Here is a 27,738-nt window from a genome sequence, read left to right on the forward strand (position 1 = left end):
TGTGGATGGAAAGGCTTCATTTAATATTCTGGGTGCATATTCCTAAAAGTCAGTACATTTTTGAGAAATGTCCCTGATTTTTTTTTTTAAGGATTCAGGCAGCAGCCTATGGCCCACTTCAAACCCATATACACAGGTAAAAATAGAAATGCTCATCAGAAGAGACAGAACCCAAGTGTTTGAAAAATCCCAATGGTGGTCATTGTTAGGCCCATCAAGTGGACAGGCCTGGTAGAATCCATTGTCTTTCTCCTCCAAACCCTGCAGGAAGCAGAAGGCAACTCAGAAATGCTTCTTTTGTGCAAGCTTTTCTAAAAGGGATTTTTGTTCGTGTGTTTAAAAATATTAAAATTTAGCATTTATTTCCCCTCTAATATGCTGAAATCAGCAATCACAACGACTAAATTTAGAGGTCTCCGGAATATAAACCCCTTTCTGCAGACCAATCCTTGCCTAACTGGGTACACAGTGCCAGTTTACTCTGTTTCTGCTGGGGGTAGGGGTGGGGGGGAGAGCAGATTTTTTTCGCAAATGGGTTTGAATATGACTGTCTGCAGGAAACTGGGGCTGCTTTCGCGGAAAGGGGCTATATTCCCTTCCGGAAAGACTTGGGGAAGGTTGGCCATTCCCTGGAGAGAGGCAGGGTCCTAGCAGGCGGGCTGTCCCCTCTAGCCTTCTTTCTCTTCCCCATTCACATATATTAGATAGATCACAATTTTAAAAGAGACCAGCTATCCACCTCTGGGAATGAACCCTCCCCCAAATCATAAGTTTTCTCCTTTAAATCCTTGCCTACTCCTTCCTTTAGAATGTCCTGGGCTGCATTGGCTGCAATGGAAGGTTGTGGTGCAGAAAGATGCCCCCCTGGAGCGAAAGACCCTTCCTTCTCCATTGATTTGTCACATTGACGTCTTTGTCTGTGGGGCCCCCCTTTCACTCTCTTGCATAGCTCGGTCCACTCTCGCCTCCCGGGCCTGAGTTTCCCCAGAAGGTGGCGCTATTGGTTTAAAATGAGCCGCAGTCTGTCCGTCTGGAGCCTGAGCCAGCAGCAAAACCCTCGGCTGCTGCCCTCGGGGTTTAGCGCTGTTTTTTAGGCTCAAGAGGAAATCCCTTGCCCAGCACAGAAAATAAATAGGAAGAAGGGCAGATAGAAGAGGGGATGGAGGATGATCGGAGGAAAAGAAAACACAAGAAATCCTGGAAGGTTAATGGGTTCCTAGATCTTGCCAGACCCATTCTTTACCTCCCCTCCCCACCCCCACCCCCCACCCCAAGCCAAGATGACCTGGGCCTGGGTGATGGAATCAATGGACAACACTTGTGTGATCTTTAACTTGTCACTGTATTGAGATGTACCAGGTGCCTCAGTATATTTTATTTAAGGGAACAGAAATCCTGTAGAGGACTTTCTCCTCAGACAGAAAAAAGATACTTTCCCTTTCTATATATTTTTTCTTTTAAAAAAAGTGATTGGGGTGATGAGAGGGTGGGGTAAGGTAAAGGAATCTAGGCTTTGAAACTCGACCCTTTCGTGGACACCAAATCTTCATTCAGAGGATCCAGGCTCCGCATTTCTTTATTCCCAAACTGCAGATTAGGGGAACCTACTAACTTCCCCCTTTCTCTTTTCTTACTTCATTTCCTTGAAACTTCAGCCGAGAAAAGGAGAAGGAGGCCGTTTTCTGCTAAATATTGGTCGGTGATAGTTAGTTGTCTGACTATTTATCTTTGGATTTTGCCCCTCCATTCATCTTTTCGCCCTAATGCACCCCTCCCGCCCCCTGTTCTCCTTTATCAATGCTCAGCGGGGAATTGTCGTCCCTATTTCTAAAGCTTTCCTTAACTGATTGAGATGGAGCCTAGCATCTCTACCTAGAAAAGGATGGGGGTGGGGTGGGGAGGGATGGGGTGAAGAGGGGGAGAGAGAAGCGAATTGTTTATTGAATTGTAAAGAAGAGGTGAGAATTGTCTAGATATCCCTTAATTCTCTACTAGTTTAGAGGTGTCTTAAATTCAGAGCAAATTGAATGGACCACGCTTGGAACCAAACATCAAGAAACAGCTACGCATATTTTAAAGGAATGAGCGTGAGAAGACAGGAAAATATAAACCATTTTTAAGGGACCTCATCTCAGTGCGGGAAAGGAGTCTCAACTCTTCTTCCTCTTCAATTAAAAAACCACTTCTTAATTGACATCTCTCCTTTCCCTAGTCCCCCGGTTTTGACTTCTATTTCAAATACTTAGTGACTGCGAAGCCCAGGAGATGAAGAGTCTTAATAATGTCCCCCCTCCTCCTTCCCAGCCTTTTATTCTCCTTTACTCCTACCCTTAGACAATAGTGAGCCCGTCAGAGGACAGGATCAGATTAAAGAAGCAACCCCTGACGTGGAGAGCCCCCAGCACGACTGCATCTCCCTTTGCGGAGACAACCACCCGGCAAAATGCTAAAGCGAGAGGAAACCCGAGAAGTGCGGACTTTAAGCAGGAGATCAGGGCGGGGACGAAGCTGCGCGATCTCCTTCTTGATTGGTCAACCCCTTCAGACTGGCGGGCTGACGTCACTGTTCTCCACCCCCTTGGCAATGTCTACAGCCCGCTGCACTCCTAACTTAAGCATTTATTCCACTGGGATAGAAGAGGCAGGAGCAGCGCTGGCATCGACAAAATCATGGCTGGGATTTTATATTTCATTCTCTTTTCGTTTCTATTTGGGATTTGCAATGGTGTCACCGGTTCTAGGATATATCCCGCCAATGAAGGTAAGCATTTGCTAGGTGCGCGCGCTGAGGGCGGACGGGAGATGAGAGAATGGTTTCCCCGGCTATTGCGGAGATCCTGGAACTGGGGTCCAAGTGTGCGGCGTCCTGGCAGTGTAAAATGGACTGGGGTAGTGGAAGCCAGAGAAGCGGAAGGAGGGAAGGATTGGGGCAGCCCAGGTGGGCGCATTGCGGGCAACGATGGGTGCTAGCTCCAAGTCTGCCCAAGTTTGATGAGAGGGGCCAAAGTTCAATAGCATCCGCCGGCCAGTATGTCTAGTGGACGAGACTAGGCACGGGGCACCCGGCATAGAGAGGTATAATTTATCACGGTGCAGATCCTAGAAGGGAGTTGTGCAAGACCGCCAGTTAGTAGTGGACGAGAGATGCAAGTCCAAGGGCTGGAGGAGGGTGGGGTATTCTTTTTCTTCTTAGACTTCAGATCTTGCTCCTGGGGTCTCAAAGTTGTTTTTTGTTTTGTTTTTTTGTTTTTGTTTTTTTTTTTGGTTGATTGGTTTTTTTTTTTTTGCTTTCTCTTCTCTTCGCTGCGCCCCTCCCCCGCCTTTTCTTTTTTCTTTTCTTTTCTCTTTCTCTCTCTTTTTTCTTTTTTAACCCCAGTAATAAGGCGGTGGGGTTGCAGCAGGACAGCAGCGGCTGTGCCAGCCGTAGGATGTGAATGACCTGATTTTTTTCAGGGACGTGCCTCAGACGCTGGGCTACATTCTCTGGATGCGCTCCTAGCACTGGGGTCTGGGAACTCGCTCATTCCTCCGCTCACATTATCCTTGTTGGTCTTGGAGAAGGAGAAACTAGTTGGAATCCGACTGCTTGTAGGGTTTCCCTTTGCGGCCCTCCTTGCGAGCGTCCCTGGAGGTGGCGTCTTAGTTTCAAAAGAAAGGCTTTGGACATCTAGGGACCAGGCTCTTTCTCTGCTCATTCTCGGCGCGTCAGAAGCGAGCGCATCTGTGCTGTCCGAGAAACTGGGTTAATTTAGTTGGATGGTTTACTAGAGGTGTGCGTGTGTGTGTGTGTGTGTGTGTGTGGCGTGTGTGTGTGTGTGTGTGTGTGTGTGTGTGTGGTGTATGTGCAGTGTGTGCGCGCAGTGTTTCTTTCTATCTATCTCTATCTATCTATCTATCTATCTATCTATCTATCTATCTATCTATCTATCTATCTATCTATCTATCTATCTCTAGTCTATGTACGCATTCCAATCCAATCTATCATTTTCTCCTCACGAATGGTGGCGGTGGTGGCGGTGGTGAAAAACCACGTAGCCTCAGCTAGATAATGTAGAAGTAGACGGAAACCTAGAACTAGAGAAGCCGGAGATCACAGACATGCACACCTGACTCCGGAGAAAGACTGTCTCTGAGGGGCAAAAGATGTTTCTAGCTCCACTCCCTCCCCCAGATCACCAGGGCCTACCCAACTAAGCTACCTTGGCAGGTGTGGGGGAAGGGTGCCCTGTGGAGGGGGGTGGGCGGCAGATAATCATCAGGCCCTGTGCGCTCACTCTGCTACTTCGTGAACTTGATAGTCAGTCCCGGGAGACCCATGTATTCTTGTTTGTCACCAGACGCAGAGCCCTTTCTCCCCTTTTGCCTTCCTTTCCTTTATTTAGGGGAGGGGGACAGAGAGTGAAGAAGAGGAGCCAAGGGGCAGAGTGGCTAAGGAAGCTACATTTAGTGCCGGGGTGAAATTACTGTAGCCAAATATCCACCGACTTAGCTGCCTTAGGAAGAAGCGAGGATGTCTCCTCCCTCTGCAACTCCCCCTCCTCTTATTTTTTTTCCAATAAATTCATTTTGTGACTTCTTTTGATTCTCATCACGTTTCCTTTTCTCCCTTTTTACCCTCTCTTTCTACCCCCCCTTTTTTTGTAAATTGGGTCGCATTGTTCCCTTTGTCTCCTTAATCCACCTTACATTAATCCAAATGGATGTAGCATGCTTTTCTCTTGGGAAGAGAAGAAAGATATGGAGTTGGGGGAAGGGTGGAGGGAAATCTAGGTACTGGAGGAGGCACTGGGGAGATGGCGGTTGCATTTTAAAATAATCAACAGATCAAAGATATTTTATCCTTCCCAAGGAAGGAGAAATGCTGATTAAAACTAAATAGATTGGGAAGGGGGGACCACTGGGAAGGAAAGAATTCCGGATAATGGGAAGGGGGCGGTGTTGGAGTGAGGAAGAATTCGACATACCCATTGGGGGAATTGTTAACCCTCACCCCATCCTGGATGGCCTTGCTGATCAAGTTAATATTCCTTTTTTGTGGGTCCTTAGGCCTCCAGATCAATAGTAAGTGTGGGCAAGGGAAGGGAGAGAGACTACTGAGAATTCATTTGGAATCTCTCAATGTCATAAAGGTAAATGACCTTAGCTGTTTCCCCAAAAGGACGCCTTTCATAGTTCTGTGGTCTCATTGTGTCCTGGTTGCCAGCTCGGAGTAATGGTAACAGAAGTACATCAAATCCATTAGAAACTATTGTATATGCCTAAAATTCAAATCTCCAATTGCCTTCAGAGGTGTGAAAGAAAAAACAAAGGCAGTAACACCAAACCATCTCTACCAAGACACCATAGACTGTGTTATTCTCCATACTTAGCTATGGTTCGAGAACACACCAGGCATATTTCCTTTTGAAACTTTACAATTAAACAAATGAAGCTGCTTATCCCACATTCATGCCACATAGGTTTAGTTGTGATAAGCAGAAAAGGAGGATGGGGGTGGGGTGGGAGAGAAGCAAGCAACCAAAAAAAAACCCTCTAGTTTTTATGATTCTTGGGGGAATCTCATAAAGAATTCAATTATGACTTTGCCAGGCAGTTAGGTTATATAGTCACCTGAAACTTTTGAAAATAAATATAATTCCATCCAATGTCACTCAAAGATATCTGCATTTTTTACTCTGGAGCTTAATTGCCCTATATTGTCTTCTCATTTTATTTTGAATTCTGCATTTATCTTTAAAACCATGTGGATTAACAGAGTCCTTGGAAGGAATTTTAACTGCTAGGCAAGTTAAATAAATAAAAACCTGCAGATTTAAAGAGGGGAGAAGATCAAGTGAATAATGATTATTTACATAAGTGAAACAAAGTTTGGGTTTAGATCAGAGTTGGATGTGCTTACCCTCCTCACATATGGAAACGCTCAAGCAAATAGTTTCTGTAGTATTGGCTTTTAGTGATTGGAAATTAATCTATTTTGCTTTGTTTTTCTGCAGTTACTTTATTGGATTCCAGATCGGTTCAGGGAGAACTTGGGTGGATAGCCAGCCCTTTGGAAGGAGGGGTAAGTTCTGAATGGGTAGCTGATCAAAAGAGGTTTTTTTTCTTTTTTTTTTTTTTTAAGAGTGATTAGTAAGTTTCTGGAGAGTCCTAATGGCTCGATTATTGTTGATTGTGGTGAGGAGGTCAGATTTCCTCCATGGCCTATGAAGTGAATTAGGCTTTGTTGGAGAAATCCTATACTCCCCTTGGATAACTCTGTCATGGAAGAACTAGAAACCAAAAGGGCAGAAAGGGGTTTCAAAATTAGGAGATTGGTTGAGGCATGGACTTAGATGCCTATTTAAAACTAAAATACCAACAAGAAACATGATCTGGGGACCAAATTGGAATCTATGCCTATTTCTGTTATAGCCAGGGACGACCTTACAGGGGTTAACTTTAGAGCAATTGTGTTATTTCCAGATTAAAAAAAAACAATAAATAAATAAAGATAAAGGAGGGAGAAGGCAGATCTTACTACATGCAAGCAGGTCTGGTTCTCCGAATACTCATCATGAATGCCTCATACCTTCATATCACAACCTTCAACCATTGGTGTTTCCCTCTGTACTCTGTGGGAAAGCCATTTAATCTCATGCCAATTGCATTGCCTGTCTTCAGCAGAAGCAACCCAACGGTTTGGGTTTGTGCTGGTTGTCAAAAGTTCGAGAATTTCTAGTTTAAGGTCCGAGGGATTGAGATGGCTGGTTTAGGTAAGGGAGACCTCATCTTGGGTGCAAATATTCACTGTTAATTTGTCTCAGCATGTGTAGCACTTGCCGATCACTGCCTCCATCTGAAGATGCAAGAAATGGAAAAAGGCAAATGGCAACATTTTTCCTCTCTCTTTATTCCCCCTTCATTATTAGGCCTAGGAAACAGTCTTTGAAATATGTCAGCATTATACATCTTGCTCCTGCCAAATTAAAATAACTCACAAATCCTTTAGAAATTAAACAAATGACCCTGCCTAACACTCGGTATTCTGTGACTAAGATTCACTGATTGAAAATAATGGGGTTGCAAGATTAAGAGGCTTTACTAAGCAAAATACAAGAACTAGTCCTCAGTATGGTGCCACACACCCATGAGCTGAATAAACACTTGAGTGATTTATAAGGAAAAAAGATTTATAGGAGCTATTGCAGGTGAACATGTTCTTCCAAAAATAAGGCAAGAAAATAGGAGTAGAGCTGGAGAAATTTTGGGCTGCCTCTTAAAGGCCTTTATTCCAAAATATCTTTTGACTTGTCCAACGGAAGCAAATAAAAATGTAATAGCTTTGTCTCGTTGTTGTTTTTGCTGTTGTTTGCCTGAACTTGACTGTAGTTTTTGGTGGTTTTGTGCTGAAAAATACTAGACTATTCTCAAAACCATTTTTTTTTTAAGAATAGGGACATTGTGATTGGCAGATCTCTGGCAGTGTAGACAGGCTGTATTCACTGTTGATTGTAGGCAATTGCCCTCATCCTTTGACAGTGGAGAAAGGTACAGCTTTATCTCAGTGAGAGTCAGGCTTCTTGTTAATCCTATACCCTGGAAAGGTCACTGATTCAGACAGAGGCTTTCTCGGCTGCACCAGGGGTACTTCTCTGTAGATTAAAATATATGAGAACTACCAGTAAAATTGAAGATGGAAGGTGTCGGTGAATTATTAATCACGTTCACTTGCCAGATTTTCTTATTGAAAGCTATTCTCCAGTTTGAGGAGGGAAAGCCTACAATTTTACGTTAGATCTGACATTTCACTAAATCCCTGTTCATGTGGCCTACTTTGAGCAAGTTAGTGATAAATTTTAGAGTCTACACTACAGTCTGTCTAGTTCTTTACAAGTTTATATTCCAAATTAACATATTTTTAATTTTTCTTTTTCAGAATTGTTAAAAGAACATCCTGGTCAGTTTTTGTAGGCAGAAAATTTTTTCTTTCTTTTTTTAAAAACTGATAGTTTGTTCATTTATATATTGAAAACTATTTGTGGATAATTATATATATATATATATATATATATATATATATTAAGGCCTATCTTCTGGAGCTATCATAGATAATTCTTTCTGTAGTCAATATTTTAAATATTGTTATGAGATGCTGCTTATGAATTATGGGACTACCTAGTCACAAATTCAGATAAGGCCCTACTATATAATTAATATGCTTATTTATAAACTTAATTTTTGATTTTCTCTAAATTTCCTAGATGAAAATGTTAATGCCTTGAATTTCAAATAGGGGTTGAAGTGGATTATTACAATTGTCTTTTTAAAAACTGCTCATCATATATAAAATGACACACAAACTTTGAAGTGCTATACAAAGTAATATAAAGTTAGATATTATTATTGTTATCATTTATAGCATTCAACATTATTTTTAGTTGAGATCCTGATTGAAATATAGCTAGCTTGGGATAATGGCCACCTTACAAACACATTAATTGATTTTTGCTAATAAGACACACTTTGAAAGGGATGCTAAGCAAACCATCGTAGGTCATGGGAGACTCCTTATTCTCTCCTACCTTTATCCATGAGAGCAGTCTTACAGACTCTAATCTCCATGGCATCCTTTTAACACAGAACTTCATTCAGGGGCAATTTTCATTTAAAAGCACTGACCACTCATGGTCTTGCTCTGTGTACCCTAGGACTCACTGAATGGGGAGTTTTGTCAGTAGTTCAGTTAATTTGAGCAATGCAGTTAGTCAAGCAGGAAGTATCAGCAGAAAAATCCCACTTCGGGGATTCAGATATCCTGTTTCATACTGTGTAGACAAAACCTGTGTGTCTCAGTTTAGATTAGGATATTCCCTTTGCTCTGAGATGGAATAACAGTGAATATTTCTTGGGGGAGATTCTATATTGGATTCACCAACTATTTCCCCAAATAAAGGAAATTACTAGCAATTACTTGCTAATTAGAAGAAAGAAAATCAATTTTGATTCATACTGCATTCTTCATCCTTAGCCCTAGCCCCCCAATCCAATTTCTCATTGGTAGCAGATAAAATAAAGAATTTACATATTATGAACTCTCATGAGTGGTTAATACATTTTCTTTACTACCAGTATTCAGTAGCCTCTCTGAGGATGCTTCTGGAAGATGTGTATTAATTTTATATACTTCCTTGAGCAAAATGAAGGTTTAAGTGAAACTATTATGTAATATACATTTTAAAGTTACCTCGTTCCCTTCTAGTGATATTCCTGTATTGCTATTCTGGCAGATTTATGTCAAGTCTATAGAACTTCAGTAGATTGCATGTTAATAAATGATTGGACTGGACAATTCATCTAATGGTTTTACCAGGCTATTACACCTCCAAACCTAAACCATTATAGGAAGAGGCATCTTTAACAAGTGAAAAGGGAAATGTCTGGTACAATGGAAAGAACCCTAGCTCTGGAGTCAAGGGACCTGAGTGGAAATCCTACCACTGATACTTCCCAGGTGACCATGGGCAAGTCCTTTTCTAGACTACAGTTAACTTATCCTTAAATTGGAATGGTTGAAGTAAATGACCTTTGAGGTCCATTCCAGCTCTAATCTGTGATCTTTAGAATAACAAATAGGACCTAGTAGATCTTGCAGGCACATCAAATTCAGCCTACAGATCACAACCACCACCCTTGTTAAAATTTCTCATTCTTGGTGACATAATTTCCATCTGCTAGTTTATTTTCTACTCTTCAAAGCAGATTCAGAATGAAATATAATGGGCCCAGTGCCATATTCCTTTCTTAATACTTCTGGATTTCTGAAATTTCAAGTGGAATAAACAAACACACATGATGATTATAGGAACAAGTAGTTTTGAAATTAGAGCTACCATTGCAAATAGCCTCATAGCTGGTATTCTTGGCTCTAAAGTTGACTGCCCATTTTCTTGGGATTACTTGGGATCACAGAATGGTGTGAATGTATTTTTTTTTCTTTTTAAAGAATAGCAATTGTGCCAAAAAGAAAGACTGACATTTTTTAGGTATTAGGGAGCAAAGTTCTGACAGGAGTTCTACTAATTAACTGATAATTGTCTTCCTTTGGCAAGCTACACTCTTCCTGTCCTTAATTTGCAGGTCTCTGCTCAATTGTTGAAACAATACACATTACTGGGTTTTCATTTATAAGCAAATTTGAACTGTTGCCACTTCCAATTGAGGCTGTTGTAATAGGTGAACTGGAGGCTGCTAGACCACCAGAAATAACTATGGAGAACTCACAGACAATAAACTCACCATAAATGGAATTACCTGAGTCTTTGGCTCTTAGTCAAGAGATAGAATTAATGAAAAATGCTTAGCCACCAAGATATTTTATAACTGATTGTGATTATGTTTCTCTTAAGAGACTTCTATAGTTAGTTTTTTTCATTTCTCAGGTTCTGTTTTCTCATCTTTTAGTAGTTCTTCTGATGTTGGAAGCAAATAAAATCAGGGTTCTACCAGAGAAAAAAAATTGACAAATCATGCTTTAATGTAAATTTTCATTGCATATGTTCCTCTTTGGCCATTTACAGTGGGAAGAAGTGAGCATTATGGATGAGAAAAATACTCCAATCCGTACCTACCAAGTCTGCAATGTGATGGAGTCCAGCCAAAACAACTGGTTACGAACTGATTGGATTCCTCGGGAAGGGGCTCAGAGGGTGTATATCGAGATTAAATTCACACTGAGGGACTGCAATAGCCTACCAGGAGTTATGGGAACTTGCAAAGAGACTTTTAACTTGTACTACTATGAATCCAACAATGATAAAGAACGCTTTATTAGAGAGAGCCAGTTTGCCAAGATCGACACCATTGCTGCTGATGAGAGCTTCACCCAAGTGGACATTGGTGACAGAATCATGAAGTTGAACACTGAGATACGAGATGTGGGACCATTGAGTAAGAAAGGGTTCTATTTGGCTTTTCAAGATGTTGGAGCTTGTATTGCCCTAGTATCTGTTCGGGTTTTCTATAAGAAGTGCCCATTGACAGTTCGCAATCTGGCTCAATTTCCAGACACCATCACTGGGGCTGATACATCCTCCCTAGTGGAAGTTCGAGGCTCTTGTGTCAACAACTCAGAAGAGAAGGATGTGCCAAAAATGTATTGTGGGGCAGATGGTGAATGGCTGGTACCCATTGGCAACTGTCTATGCAATGCTGGGCATGAAGAGAGAAATGGAGAATGCCAAGGTAGGAACAGCCATATTGTACTTTTCATTAGGGCTTAGTGCACATAATTAAATCAGAGATGAGACTAAGTGGAGTAAAGCCAGTAATTAGCAGCCCCTGTGGGATGCAGTGGGACAGAGGGGTCTAATGAGCAACTCCAAAAGCTCCAGGTGGCAAGGCTAAGACGTTTATAATTCTGACAAAACAAATGATCTTGCTATAATCAGTGGAAGGTCAAACATATTTGCTAACAGGCTCTTAGATCTGAACTGACTTGCTAGATCCTATGCAATTTAAATGAACCCACTAAAGCAATAGATACACTTGACTGATCCTCACTTAAAGAGAGAAGGCACTCATTTCTTGAGCCTTCCTTTTGTACTAAAAATGATAAAGTAGCAAAGTACCAACATGTCTTAACCAACATGTGTCAATGTATGGGTAGAATTAGATGTGATAAGATAATTGGATCATTCCAATCCAACCAGCTGTTTATTAAGATGGATCCACTATGAGAAGCCTTTCCATTATCACTATGTCACCGTCCATCTTCAGACAAACATGCCACAAACTTATATGACTGTATCTCTTGGGCATACTCACTTCTAGTATGCACAGATATATACTACCTCTAAGTAAAATTAATTTTGACATAAACTATTTCTTTATTTCCCTTAGGAGGTGATACAAAGTTGGTAATAGCCCGTTGATTTGATCTGTGGTCATAGGTAGCAAATTGTGATTTATTTTGCTTGCTCTAGTCCTCTAAGAAATTCAAACAGTTTATCTCATTAATTACTAGTGAATTTTTTCACTATTTTCACAATTTTTAAAAAAAATTTTTTTCTGGAGTAATTTGTGGGTATATGTATATTTATTTATAGCTTTTGCAACCTCTGTTTCTATAAATTTCTATTTCAAACAAACCATGAATTTGTATTAAAAAAACAAACTAAATGATATTTGTAGCTATTTATGCTTCTGTGATAGGAATTAAAAGTCTCATTTATAATGCTCTAAACCTGTGCAATGATAGGAATTAAAAGTCAGAGAAATAACAAAGTTATCAAATGTTTTCCTGAACTGATTTTTAAAATATGTAGCAATGACTTTTCATTTTTGTTGTCATTATTATTGATATTAGTACTAAGCAGTTGCAGTCTAGCAGAAGTCAGAATCAACCCATAGGTGGCTAATCAGATTATGTGTGGCTAAGCAATAGATGGAATTACCACATGATCATCTGATTTGGTCATCATGGTGACAAAGATATCTGCTTGCCAAATAGTTGTTTAGTTCCTTTAAGTAACTTAAAGAGAATTGATCAACTGAGTAGCACTCCAATGGACCGAAAGACTGGCAATGTTCATCACTTAAAAAAAATATTATTCTGTTGGATGATAGAAATGTATTGAATTTGACTTTCATAGTTCATAGTAGTCAATGGGATATTTGAAAAAGAGTTTTAATGACAGCTTTCCTAAGCTTTTCCTTTGGGGGGAGGTTAACTGTTTTCAGTTCTATTTTAATTTTACTATAAAATAAGGAGGAAAGTTGTCTATCAACTATTCCTGCAGACCCAGTGTAAGGAAGTAATTTGCATTTAAAAATCACACTGAAAATACCTTTAAAATCTTAATTCCTTGGCATTTCATTGTTTTGACCTGGAGTTAATAACCATTATTTAGCCCATGCCACATTGCACACTTAGTGATTATTTCTGGCATTCTGATGAGAAAATACATAAGCATAGCTTATAAGTAATGGAATCACAATGATGATGGCAAAAATTGAAAAACAGTGCAGTGACAGGACAGGGCATCATATTTAGAGTAAATTATTCTGTCTTTTGGATTTCTGTAAGACATCGACTTACATAACTCCACACGTCAAGAACCATACAAAACACTGTTGGTTCTGGTTCCTGCTAAATGCTTACTCTTTGAGCATTAATAGTTCCCAGTGTATCTAAAGTCATTGATTTTCAACTGTTGCAGAGTCCAATAACTGATATATTGTTATGTGTGAGGGTTCCTGACATTTTTACAACTCAAATTAGGGGGGAAAGAGAAAACAATGAAAAGGAAAGTAAATTGAAAGACAATTGAGACCTATTTAGTGGTTTGTTTAATGGAAATACTCATGGGAATTCCGAAAGAAGGCAGGATAAAATTCCACCTAGAAGGTCCTTGAGGAGTTGTTGAGTGAGTCAGGTGTGATCCATTTCCTGAACAAACTGATTTTAGCTTAAGAACCTTCTAGATATTGTTCCATAGTGGAGACATTTTGAGTCACTTTAGAATAAATAAATATTGTAGAATTTTCAAAGATCCTACCTCTACCTTCAAAGAACTTTCCTTAGAAAGAATGGTTTTGCCTGGTCTTTCTCTAGTATCTTCTACCTATTATCTTTTGCCATGGGCTTTCTTTTCCTGACCCTCTATCCAGTAACAATCTCTGATGAAGTCATGAGTAACAGAGGAAGAACTCAAACGACAGAGAATTTTTCCACTGCTAAACTAATGTGTGGATTTTTCCACATGACTTAAAGACAGTTTAAAAATATGGAAATAAAATTATTGCCTTCCATAGTTACTGTGGTTTCATTTTTATATTATCCCAAGTTAATAACTATTTGTCTGGACACTGAAAATTGAAAGTTAGAGTACTTTATAGTAATATTGATTTCCCTCTGTTATTAAGGCTAGAGTTCTATCAAGAGAAATTAAACATTTAAATCTATTATTCCTGTTAAAAATTAGGTTGGGCCAATTTCTACCCATTTCTTGGCTCAGAAAGAAAGGAACATTATTTCTATTGGGTGGGATGGATTGGGATGGGGGCAGGGCAAGAGAGAATCTGGTTGAAAAAAGCTTAAGCCTAAGAAAGCCTATAGAGAAGAGCCTGGTAGAGGCTTCAGAACTCTGGGAGCAGGTTCCGCCCCAATTGTTTTTTCAATGGGTCTACTGTGGCAGGATAAATACAAGAGAAGGGGAAAGGTCATCTACTTTCTCATCCATCTTCCTTGGGTGCTTGGAGGTCAGAGCTAAGATTGATTAAGATCTTAAATGTTTGACAATGGATTGGTGGGCAAAAATGGCCATGGTGGCTGGGGGCCTGTGGTGTCCTGTTGTTTGAGATCTAACCCTGGTCATCTGGTGGAGTCTTCAAGGGACCTTGGGGACAGAACTACATTTCCTCTTGCCATTCCTACCTACAAGCAGTACATGCTAATGGAGGCCAAGAATGAAGAGGCATGTCAAAAGTTTAGAAGGTGACTGTTGGTTTGCCCCTCAAAGCAGCTGCAAGTTCATTCTAGCTTCTGCTCTCAAATAACATTTTCTGAAATGATTTTATTCAGTTGCACTAAGACAACAAAGCCTGTTAAGTAACTCTTCTGCCCTCTCAAGGAGAATGTATGGTTGGAGTCAGAAGTTTGAACTTGTGGAGGGAGGGCTTGGTACTGAGGATAATTGTTCTGTTGAGACCTTGTCGTGCTGTCAAGAAAAGAGAAAGAAATCCACCTTAATTCTCCTCCACTATTTTTTTTTTCTTGAGGAAATGTTCCAGATGTTTTACAGTGTTTTTTCATTACTTCAGAAATATTCGACAGCTCTATTAGGGGGTTCAGGGATTGGAAGAAAGGAAACTCAAAAAAATTTTCAGCAAAGTTTGTAAACCGAGACGTTAATCCCAAGACGTATAAATATTTACTCTTTTTGGTTTCTAAAACATTAATAAACAAGATTTTAGGAGAAATACTATGAAGAACACTGGCAGCAAACTTGGAAATTCTCTTGCATAATGACTATCTGGGAAGTCCAAGATAATTACTGATTGGGGGTAAAGTCAACCTGCATAGAAATTTAACGTTACCTTAAATTCATCATTTCACTGATATAAATTATTGTAATTGTTTTGTATCTAGTTATAAACACATCTTTGCCTGGGGAGGGGGGGAAGAGATTTAAAGAAAAAATCCTTTTAATTAAAAAACTAGAGGAAAAATAAAGAAAGGACCAGTAGATGGATCATGGCATCCAAAGACAGCTTTATGTCCAGAAAAACTGAACATTTCACTTTTATTCTCTTTTGCTCAAAAGAAACCAATATGAAGAAAGTGAATCCTTTTTTAAAAAATAAACTTTAGTGGGTCTTAAAAGGAAGGAATGGTGAAAAAGTATTTAAATTGTAGTTTATTCAGAGAGCTGTGGTTTCATGTCCTTACTATTTTTTGAATTTTTTTCTTCTACCTTTGATAAGTGTCTTTAGGAAGCAATCACTTGAATGGTATGGTTGCTTTTATCTCAGAGGCTTTGAAGCGTACCTATGATCATTGAAAGGAGGTTTTCATTTTATATCAGAAGAGCTGGGATTAATTATGATCCCTTTACCCCCGCCACCCACCTTTTTCCTCTGCTTATGACCAGCTTTTTTTAGGACTCAGGATAGCGATTTATTCTGGTTATACCAAAACATAATGTACCCAATCCTTTGGTTGGGGAGCTCTGAGTATATATTTAAGATCTTTGAATTCCCTCCTCACCTCTACAGTTTCTCTGTACCTCACAAAAACCCCCCAAACAAAATAAAATTTTAAAACCGACAATGAATTAAGATATGATCTACCCAAGAGAATTTCTGACTTAAGGAAACTGTTAAAGCATGGAGCAGGAACAGCTAGGTAATTCAGTGGAGTGAGAGCCAGGCTTGGAGATGGGAGATCCTGGGTTCAAATGTGGCTTCATATAATTTCTAGATGTGTGACCCTGGGCCAGTCACCTCATTGCCTAGTCCTCATGAATCTTCTGTCTTGAAACCAACACAATATTGATTCTACCATGGAAGGGCAGGGTTTAAAAATGGAATAGGATTAAATTAATTCCATTAAACAACTAATTAATTTAGTTACAATTTGGAGAGAATCATCCTAAAAGTGTTTCCCTTCACCTCTATTAGAATGTAAACTTCATGAAGCTAGGAACTGTTCATATTTTGACATTGTATTGTCCTGTGCCTAACACAGCATTTAGGGACAGCTAAGTTTGTCCAGGAGATAGAGCAGCAGGAAGACCTAAGTTCAAATCTAGCCTCAGACATTTGCTAACTCTGTGATTCTGGGCAAGTCTTTTAACTCTGTTTGCCTTAGTTTCCTCACCTTTAAAATGATCTAGACATGGAAATGGCAAACCATTCCAGTGTCTTTGCTAAGAGAAGCTCATATGTAGTCAAGAAGAATGGAACATAACTTGAAAAAGACCAAACAAGCATTTAATAAAATATTCCATGGGTTGAGTTAGATTGGATTTGGATAGTGCTTTTCAGTTAAACTGACCTCCTTGCTATTTCCCATTATCATTCATTCCCCTCTTGCCTCTGAGGCCTTTGACAAACTGTTTTCTATGCCTTAAACATCACCCCTCCTTACTTCTGCTTCTTGGAATGTCTAGTTTCTTTTAGGTTAAGATGCCTGCTACCTTCTGTATGAACCTATCTTATGCTACATCTCTCCCCCAGTCCTCAAACTTACTTTGAATTTATAGCATGAATAATTAGACGAATCTATCTATATTGCTATATTGGGTCGTGTTACATGAACCTGGACATGAGCTTTGATTCTTTGCAGAGGGACATCCACTTTGGCGGGATGACATAGGAAACTCCTGATTGGTCCCTTGTGTCAAGAAGTTATTTTAAAGATGATTGGAGATAGAGAGTCAGAGGGAATGGGATCTCATTGACAAGAATTTGTGCTTGGGCGCAGTGGAGCATCCCACCTCTTCCTGGATGTCCAAGGTAATTAGATAAAGTGCTATGCAAAGGGCAAAGGGTCCAGAAGGTGGAAGAGTCATCTGCATTGAAGGTCACTTACTTTGTCATTGTCATCTTTGAGGATCTCTCCCCCAGTCTTTGGAGACTAGTCAGGAGTTCTCCATATCATCTTCACATGACACGGGCCCCTCCAGCAAAGAGCCTGAACTCAAGGAGTGGCGCTTCAATATGGCAAGCAAGACATTCCTCTGCCTAACACAATGAACTTCAAAGAGTAGGAATAAATACTTCTCTAGAAGAATGAGTGACTTAATTTCTGAATCACCACTTTTTAAAAAAATAAAAATGCCTTATTTATAAACAAAATAAACAAAACTAGTTGTATGATATTATTGGGGCAGCTAGGGGGAGCACTGGCTAGAGCCCTGGACCTGAAGTCAGGAAGATGTGAGGTGAAATCTGAATTTAGACACTAGCAGCTATATGACTAGGGAAATCACTTAATATCTATCTGTCCTAGTTTTCTCATCTGTAAAATGGGAATAATAATAGCACCTAGCTCCCAGGATTATTGTGAAGATCAAATGAGACAATATTTGCAAAGCACTTTGAAAACCTTAAGAGCATGATATAAATGCTATTATAATTATTAGTATTTTTTCTAAGTATACTTATTTTTGTACAAAAGAGGCTATCATCCTCTCTTTCTCCTTTATGTACACATATCTACGTGTATCTTTCTATCTACACTTTATGTGTGAAATGACATATAGATGGAGAGAGAATGTGTGTGTTTGTGTATGTGTATGTGTGTGAGAGACAGACAGACAGACAGAGACAGAGAGACAGAGAGAGAGAGAGAGATCAGCAAACTAGAGATTCCTCTGCCTAGCACAATTCAATGCATAGAGAAGGAACTTAATACTTTTTGAATGAATGAATGAATAACCTTTATATATGTGTATACAGATACATACGTATGTGTCTATATATGTATATGAGTATATATACAGAGAAATGAGAGATACAGAGAGAAAGAAGCATGGGTAATAGCTTCTATATAAAGTAAGTATACTCAGAAAAATTATTAATAACTACAACAGTATTTATATTTGTATATCTATATTCCTGAAATGGATATATGGGAAGATTAAAGTTGGGGAACACCCAGGACAATTTACATGCTATTGGCTAACTGTTGCATCAAACATCTTTCCTTTATGGAGTTATGCTTTTGGGTTCATGAGGAAGTCATATATTTGAATTTGTGCAATAATAAAGAATCCCAAAGGAGTATTGTAGTTCCTATATCAATAAATCCTATAGTGCTTTCACAATAAAAAATAGGGGATCTATAGCATCTCCTCTTCAATACCTAAATCCATCAGTACTACGTGGAACTGTGGAGATTTGGCTACTCCACCTTTGATCAAGCTAGATGGTTCAAAGAGATCACACAGGCTGCAGAGTGGATTTTTGGGTGTAAAGCAACTGATTTTGTTGACTTCATTTGTCATATCAGAGAGATCATTGCCCATTCCCATTCTGCCTTCTCTGGGCACAGTTGAAAATTCTAATTCTTTGCAATAGGAGGTGCTAATCTTTTGAATGCCCCTGTCTTAAATTAGACTTGAATTTCTCTTCACGTTGCTGGTGATCAACAAAAATTTTATCTGAATAGAATTTAAAATTTGGTCATCTCTCAATTGGATGTCAGAAATGGTGAAGCTTCAGCAATTGCTTAGGACACAATTCTATTTGTTCTGCATTTATGATGTGTCCATACAATTAGACATTCTGTATATAGATCATAGCTATTTATGGACTATTTATTTCTGTTCAATAACATGGTTCAGTGATCTCTGATTTTTATTGCTCTTGTAAGGAAGAAATGATGAAGAGAACCCTTGGCTGTACCCTTGTCTCTTTTGAGACTGGATCTTTTTTCACTTGAGGTAGGAACCTTCCTCATTGCATCCTATTCTGGCTGATCCTTTTGATATGTCTTTAGGGAGAGCAGGTGAGGTCACAGAATTTAATGATTCAGGAGACAATTAAAACTCCATGATTAAATGGACATTTTATGAATATTCAGACTTTGTTCAGCTCCCTGGGTAACAAAAATGTTGGTACCCCTTCTAGTCCTTCCCTCTGGGGCCTCTGAGAGGGATGTGTGTGTGTGTGTGTGTGTGTGTGTGTGTGTGTGTGTGTGTGTGTGTGTGTGAATGGGGATTGTCAGCTGTCTGGCCAGTCTTCCCTTTTCAAACAGCAGATTCCTCATTTGCATATTTTGTATACACCCTCATGCAAAATAGCACACCCATTTCCCCTTTCACAAAAGAGATAAGAGCTTCCTTTGGAAACCCCAGCCAAAATCCCCTTCTGTTTATGCAGAACCCCATGATTTGGATTCATGCAAATTAATTCGGTTTTGATTTTAATGCTTTGTTGTAGAGATTGTGGGGTGGAGGTTGGGGGCAGGGAATTGTCCCTATTTGCACAGGGCTCCTTTTGTGCCTGGGGTCTTAGCTTTGCCCTATGGCTGGGCTTCACTCTCTCCAGCCCTGTACCAAACAACTGAAGCCTTTGCTGCTCATTTCATTTTGACCTTTGGGAAGGAGCTGCACTTTGGAGAATCCTTCCAGCTGGGATTGCTTTAGCTGTAGGCTTTGCTGCTGTCTCTTCAGTGGTGGAGATGGGTGGGAGGAGAAGCTAGAGCTCAAACTCTATGGGCCTGGGTCTTTGGGCCTGGGATGTTGACAGGTATCTGCCAGAGGAACTGGAAAGCAAACTTTAAAGTGGGAGGTACAACTGATTCCTTGGAGGAAAAATATTGCAGAATTTTGGAAGCCACCAAAAGGAGTTGGAACTGGAATGGTGGTATGGCCATAAGTAACACTGAGAAATGCTAACGATTGTCCCTGGATTCTTTCATATGTCTTTTTTCCCCTCTCAGTGTTAAGTTTGGTTTATTGAGTTGGTTGTCAGGGAGCTAGATATCTCCCCTCAGCAACACCCATTTATTTTCACTTTGTCTCCTGGAGTAGAGTGTGAGCTCCTAGAGGACAGGTTTTGATGTAGCATTTCTCTATAACCTCAACATTTAGGACAGTACCAGGAACATAGCAGGGAATTAATAAATGTTTGTTGATTGTCTATAGCCATATAATTGATGTGAATCTGGTTACTTATGGATTTTCCCTTTCTTTCATCTCTATAGGTGAAATGCCTTCAATTTCATACTTTTTTTTTTAAATTTTACCTTCTGTCTTAGAATCAATCCTATGTATTGATTCCAAGGCCAAAGAGCAGTAAGGGCCAGGCAATGGGGGTTTAAGTGACTTGCCCAGAGTCACAGCTAGGAAGTGTCTGAGGTCAGATTTGAACCTAGGACCTCCCATTTCTAGGCCTGGCCTAATCCACTGAGCCACTCAACTGTACTCCTTCAATTTATTTCTTTATTATTTTCCAAGTTTACTGAACTCTTGCTTTTGGTACCCTACTAAGGGGGTGACATGGGGATGCTGCAGCTAACTGACTATCCTTTTCACTTATCTCTGGATGGATGCAACTTTGGAAAAGTTCAGATCATCAGCATCTAATAAACAGAGGGAAAGGATTGTGTCCACAGTTTTTTGAAGTCTGGTGAGTGGAGGATGAAACTTAATTTCACAGAGTGTTGAAGATGGATTCAGACTGAAGCATAATTAAGCGAGGGATGCAGGATCAGCTAACACAACAAGGAAGGATGGGAAGAGCTTTGGTTGAACTCCACCATCCTTTGAAAAACTGTGTTAGTGCTGTTCAAAGTCCATTTGGGATGGATTATTAGGATTAAAGAACAGCAGAAGGTTCCTCTGTACTTGGTATTTGCTCTGGTGTCATTAGTAGATGAGAAAATTCAGCTGATTTATCTGGCTCTCTTTTCTATGGATGGATTTAGACCGACCCACACTTCACAAAGGTGATCCTGCTAACCTTCTCTTAATAAGTTACAGATCTCAAATTGCTCTAAATCCTTAAAATACCATTTGAAGTAAAGTTGATTGATAATTATCATTTCCCCTCTCTGTGTGCAGATATTTTCAGAGTACCAGTATAAAGCTGTGGTACAGTTTCTTAATTGCCCAGATAATCCTGTTTGCTTGTATTTTTAAACTATGAAGTGCTGGGTAATTATTCAATTCTTATTAGAAGGCAAATGGCAGTGTAAACAATAATTAGGATGTTAGACAGACTAATACGCTTCAAAGCAAATTGGATTTTTTTTTTCAAACTGTTCAGCATGAAGTCCCATAAAGCCAACAATTTAGGAGCCAGGCAAAAAAAAGCTCCATTTTGTTCATATTTTATGGTGTTATCTCTTCATGGCTTGTTTCTGTGAATAGCAGTTTGCACCAGTGAAAATGCCTACTCCAAAGCCAAATGTTTCTTTAACAATCGGTTCCCTGCTGCTTGACATTTGGCTACAGTCTCCCAAGGCTCCAGATTGGTTCTTTGTCTGCTTTAGTTCCATAGGGTCAGAGGTTAACAGAATACTGATTTCCTCCTATAATACCATGGCAGGTAAATATGGGTAAACCTCATGATTAGTTAAGACACAGTTCACTTTGGAATGCTTTTCAATTGGGCTTTTGTCCATAAGAACCTCTCCAGTTTAAGAGTAGGAGTTTCCCAGCTATTGCTTAAAGAGTAGATTCCTTCCTAGGATTCTGATTTCTTGTCGCTCCCCCATGAACTACCATTCATAACTAGCATGTCCCTAGAAATGTATGACCTGAAAGCTGTGAGCAAATCACTGCTTTTGATGAATTAATTTTGCAAACTTAATATGGTAATACGCTCTCCAGTCTTAAGACACTTAATTATGTCTTGTAGTCATATCTCTTCGTTATGTTTCATTGATGGAATAATAAGCAGATAACAAAGGGAGGAGACAAAGATACTTTAATAATGTTGCTGTCACTTTTTTGTGTGTCTGGCTTTCATGGTGTGTTTCCAATCAGAGGTGTAATTAAATGAACAATCAGCTTTATTTCTCATTATCAACACTTTAAGGAAAGGTTCAAGCATTCATCAGTATCAATGCTGTTAATGAATTACAGCAGTTTAATTACAGCTAGCTTAATTTTTATCCTAAGAAGAGCAGGTGGCTTGAAACAAGATCAATGCAAGCTTTCACCAGGTTACCGAGTTTTGTTTTTGTTTTTTTCTTACTCCTTATTAGTTATAATGTACACATTATCTTTAGAGGTCGATTAACAATATCTCTTAATCCTAGTGTTCTCGCCTCTGTGGATTTTTAAAAAAGTGTTAATAAACCCTGCCTTTTTGAATATTAAATACATTGTAATTTACTGTATCTGCTTGGCCCACTGAAAAAAGTATCAACCTTAATTGGCCTATGAACTTGGTCCTTGAATTCATTTGTTTTCCTTTTTAAATGTTTTCTGTGGTTGAAAAAGACATCCAAACTTTGAAAACAGTTTCCTTTTGAAAAGTCCTGCCTGTCTGTGATTGAAACAGCCTTAAGCAAATTAGCATGTTAAAAGAATGGGATCAATACCTCCCCTTGGTCCCACCCTTCTCCCTCTCTTCCTAGGGGAAAGAGTTAGAAGCCAGCTAGGACGCCTTTGACAGATGTGCTAGTGTGTTTCAAGAGGATTGTGGATTGTTGGGTGGGTAACATTGACAGCTTGATCTAGAGCCCAGACTGTGTCTAAGATGGCCATTTGAAAATAGATGCAAAGGAAATTAACAGCTCCAGGAAAACTCAAGCATTTCATGTAATTATAGAGAGGATTAGAAGAAAAGTGTTGGGAGAAATAGGAGATCAATACAATGGTACTCGCAGCCTGAACTTCTCTTTAATTCTTTGAGTACTCAATTTTGTAGCACTTACCATGTGCATAGAAAAGCATATTTTAAAGATGGGTATTTTTTCTTTTTTCTTTTGGAATGGTGTATAAACCTAGCTATGAGGGGGAAAACAAGACATAAGCAGCTACTGATTTCATAGAAATGTACTGTGCATGCAGTTATATGTAATTAACAGTAAAATGCTTCCCCCACTTAAGACAAGATGCAAAGGTGTTAATTAACTAATGGTAGAAGTTGTGATTTCATTACTCCATGTTCCTTAACAAGGTGCTGTTACTATAGTGCAGCTGGAAATATTTATTCATTCAGTGTTCCTTTGTAAAATACTTTTTAAAAAATTACATTTAAAATCTACTCCCCTTCTCATCTGAAAATCTTTAAAGCCAAGTTTCAGTTCAGCTACGATATGAAAGGTTGTTACTTGTTATTCTTTATAATTTTTAAAGAAAGACATTAGTTTTGAAAAATATGTAATCATTTTATAGAGGGCTACAAAGGTATGTCTGTGCTATAGGGGGAAAGGGCTGGAAAAAAAACTGTCAGCTATTATTAGGATTGGGGACAATTTGATTCGAAATTTTAATTATGTAGGGAAATTTTTGGTGAGAAAATTCTCCATCACTGATGATTTTAGCATCTGTAATGTACAGTTTTTTTTCCCCTTAACCTTTACTTCCCATCTCCATCACTGATGATTTTAGCATCTGTAATTTACAGTCTTTTTTTTTAAACCTTTACCTTCCATTTTAGAATCCATCCTGGGTATTGGTTTTGAGGCAGAAAAGAGGCATAAAGGCTAGGTAATAGGGGTTAAGTGACTTATCTAAGGTCACACAGCTAGGAAGTGTCTGAGGCCAAATTTGAATCCAGGATCTCTTATCTCTAGGCTGACTCTCAATCCACTGAGTCACCTAACTGCCCCTCTCCCCCCTGTAATTTATAGTCTTTTAGAATTGCCTAGGACACTGAGGAGTTTGACTAGTCTGGGGTCACACAGCTGATTTGGACATGAATATTGCTGGACTTGAATCCATTCTTCTTGGTTCAGAAACCAGCCCTCTATCCACTATGGCTAAAACTTAATCATGAAAACATCTTGGTTATGCCATATTGGATGTTTCTTCTATTTCAGATATGGGCCTTGAAGTGCCAGTGCCACCCTAAAAAGGAAAAGCACCAATTTAAAACATAATCATAAAATAAACTTGTAATACTGGTAACTGTATTGTGCTTGGCCTTAAAAAATGTTATAAAGACATTTAATTTGGGTAGTGGGTAGGGAATACTGAAGAGGAATGAAAGAGGATACGAATTTGACAAGGTGACTAACACTGTTTAGAGAGAGAGATTGTTTGATTTACAGAAAATCTATCATCTCTAAGAATATGCACATGATATACACACATATGTGTATAGAAATAAGTTCATTAGCCTATTAGCTTGATGGCAATATTGATTAAGACCATCCGATCCCTGTTGATTCTACGTTCACCATACAGCCTCCTGATCTTAAAATGTCATTTTCTCAAGTAGAATTTCCTGCTGGAAAGAGATGTGCTTACTAGCTGTTAGGAGCATTCGTGCCTGTTTAGAAGTTGTCTAGCTCTGTGTAAATTAAGAAATTGACATTCTGATTTATTACTCAGTATCTTGAGTTTGTCTAGTGTGACTCAGAGCCTCAGAACTCGATTGCCCTTGAATGAACTGATAAAATGGAGTTTCTGACTGTAAAGCTAAGGACCTGGACCTTGGTAATCTCATTGCAGCTAACCTGTCCCGTGAGTGAGACTCAGAAATCTGGGGGGCTGGTCAACCAGTTCTGCTCTGTCTTTTTGCCACTTGTTCAGTGAAATGATAGATGTCTTATAATAAAGAGTGCTGGGGGGAAGCTTTGGAATTGACCATTATGGTCATGGCCATCAGACATAGGACACCATTGAGATAAGAGTTACTCAACTGGACTTACTTTTGTTTAAGCATTACTGAGTGCTGGACATCTCCAAGATCAAATGTCACAGGTCTTAAGATCATTGATTTAGAGCTAGATGCAACCTTACAGATTTTAAAATTGACCCTACTTATTTTATAGATGAGAAAACTGAGGCCTGGAGGAATGGAATGACTTGTGCAAGACTATGTAGTTAAGTGTCTAAGAGAGGAGGTATTCGTATCCTTTAGAAAAATATACTCACTTGTTCTTATAAAGCAGTTTAGATATCACCGGGGGAAAAGTTATTGTTCATTCTCAATATATCCATTTTCCTCTCCCCTCTCCCAAAAAAGTATCTCTATGGTTTTCGATCTGTCTATGGATCCATAATCTCATTGGTGTAGTAGGTACTCTCTGAGTACTCTTCACTACCCATCCACACCTTTTTATCTTATATCATTCTTGCCCATATTGTTCCATAAATCCTACTCAAAGGATCTACCAAGATACTAGAGACCTTCTGGACTTTTTAATATTTCAAGTCTACCAGCTCAGCATTCAGGATACCTGTCTTTTGTCTTTCATTCTAATTGTCTGGCCCACTTTCCATTTAAGTTCATAAAATCTGAAGGTATCTTTTTTATTTTTCCAAACCTTGATTTTCTGTCTTAGAATCAGTATTGTGCATTTTGGCAGAAGAATGGGAAGGGCGAGGCAACGGGGCTTAAGTGACTTGCTCAGGGTCACACAGCTGGGAAATGTCTGAGGTCAGATTTGAACTCAGGACCTCCCATTTATAGATCCAGCTCTCAATTCATTGAGTCATCTAGCTGATCCCTGAAGATCTTTTTACCCTATTTTTTTTCCTTGTCCTGTCTGATTATACAATGCAAAAACACCCAGCATGCATTCTTTGAAATTACCCTTTGTGGGGCCTGAAATTTTTATTCTTTTGAGAGAAAAGTGCAATGCTATACAATAGTATAGGTAGAATCCAAACTTTGGGAGACAAGTATCCAGAAAGGAAGCTCTCCAAAGAAATCTAGTTTGCTTACTTCTAGAATGGGTATTTATTGAAAATTTCAATACCATTTGAGCTTTTGAAGCCATTTAAGTGGCTCAACACACCAATCTTTCATGTCTCAACAGTGGATCTATTTCACCTGATCCAGATGACTCCCAAATTTTGCTGCCTTCATAGAATAAAAACATGGATTCTCTTTCCTTCCCTTCCATAATCACATTGTTGGATTTTCCCATTATTCCTATAGACACTTAGAATTCAGACTAAAGCCAAGTTAGCTCAAATCAGAGTTAGTCTTTGGGCACATTTGAGTTATTCATTAATCAGAAGGTCATCTGCTAATGAGAATCTAGCTGAGAAAATATTTAATATCCTATTAGAGCAATCTACATTTTATTGAAAAAGGAAGCTTAGGTGGAGCCTCACTGAAGCGTATTGTTTTGTTTTGTTCTTGGGCATATTGATGGCCCAGAATGTTATTTCAGGGTACTCAATTGTGGCTGGACCTGTTTCATTTCCTGAGTTCGCCACTGTTCAGCTCTAGTGACCTTGGGCTAGTCTTTCTTTAGAGGATCATAGGAGCTGGAAGAGACCCTAGAGATCACTTAAGCTACTCTCTAATTTTACAAATTAGGAAATCAAGACCTAGAAAGGTTCACAGGATCATAATTCCCCACGCCACCCTCCCTCATACCACTTCCCCTCTCTGGGACTCATTTTTCTTATGCTTACAGTGAAAAGTAGAACAGATAATTGGTCGGATGGGAAAGGACACCTGAATGAAATTCTGCTATGGCAACTCTAGGAATGACTATTTCAAGTATTTGTTCTCTTCTCTCACCCTTTACACCTTATGACTTAAAGAGGAAAAGAAGTAGAATTTCTTATAGTTTATAGGACCAGACTCAAAGGTACCTTAGAGTCTGTCTAGTTCTCCCTCTTTACATCCTCAGTTATTCCACTGAAATTTAGGTCCAGAAATGTTAAATAATTCCCCCATGTTTAGGCACTTGGTAAGTTCTTATATGGCATATTTATTCTATTTAATATGGTATATCATAATGATGATGTTAGAAAAATGACAAAGCTAGGGTCATTGCTAATATACGTGCAATTGAAATAGCTTCTTGGGGGTCAGAGAGAGAAGGCAGGAAGGGGAGAACCTGGAAATGTGATCCCTTTCTCCTATTATCCCATTCCCTCCCACTCTGTCCTTGGATTCAGAGAATAGGTAAGAGAACAGAAAGAGCAAGAAACATTGCTACAAATTTTGACCCTGATGCTTACAGCTATGGGCAAATCCCTTAATCTCTGTGCCTCAGTTTCCTTATCTATGATATCCCTTTCTTCCTATCTTTATTTCACAAGAGATAATCACGTTATAAACTTTAGAGCATTTTATAAATACGATTTTAAAAGAAAATGTATTATTAATAGTCCATAATGGGAAAATTAGATAATCCTAATAGTCTTGTCCTCCCCCAATCATGTTATGTCCCTAGGATCATTGTGGTCTGTGTGCCCAGTAGTTAATAACCTAGCACTGACCCTGTGAGGGAAGCAGCTTATGCCATCTATGGCATTTTATCTTCTAGGCCTGAAAAGGAAGGATTGATTCACAAGACGCCCCAGAGTTTTTTAAATCCAGTCCTTTTCTTTCTTGTGGTAGACCTTAATATAAGAGGATGGAAAAAGTCATCCTAGACCGGGATGGTAGGAACTGAGAGCATTCACAACCTTTATGGGGGAAAAATAATCCATTAAGACTCTGGATCAATGCTGATAGGAGGAAATGTGCTACTTTTATAAAAGATATCTGATTTGACTTGTTGGATATGTGTGTGTGTATGGGAGAGATAGAGAAGAATGGCACCCTGTGAGCTTATATGAGGTTTAAAACTCAGAGAGAGATAAGCTTAGAGATATGTGCCTT

General features: G+C 39.2%; 1 protein-coding gene across 2 annotated transcripts in view; it reads left to right on the top strand.

Annotated features, from left to right (window-relative positions):
- Window positions 1–2,572: 2,572 nt before the first annotated feature.
- The window catches only part of EPHA4 (EPH receptor A4), a 169,098-nt gene continuing 143,932 nt past the window's right edge, over window positions 2,573–27,738 (top strand). Inside the window, exons 1-3 of one of the 2 annotated variants that reach the window (XM_001365826.4) lie at window positions 2,573–2,761; window positions 5,994–6,061; window positions 10,557–11,220. In XM_001365826.4, the coding sequence (XP_001365863.1) occupies window positions 2,671–2,761; window positions 5,994–6,061; window positions 10,557–11,220 (823 nt within the window). In that variant the 5' untranslated portion in view covers window positions 2,573–2,670. The remainder of the gene's footprint in view (window positions 2,762–5,993; window positions 6,062–10,556; window positions 11,221–27,738) is intronic. The other variant, XM_007502207.3, reaches the window with a different exon arrangement.

The sequence above is a fragment of the Monodelphis domestica genome, chromosome 8, assembly GCF_027887165.1.
Source record: "Monodelphis domestica isolate mMonDom1 chromosome 8, mMonDom1.pri, whole genome shotgun sequence".
NCBI lineage: Eukaryota > Metazoa > Chordata > Mammalia > Didelphimorphia > Didelphidae > Monodelphis > Monodelphis domestica.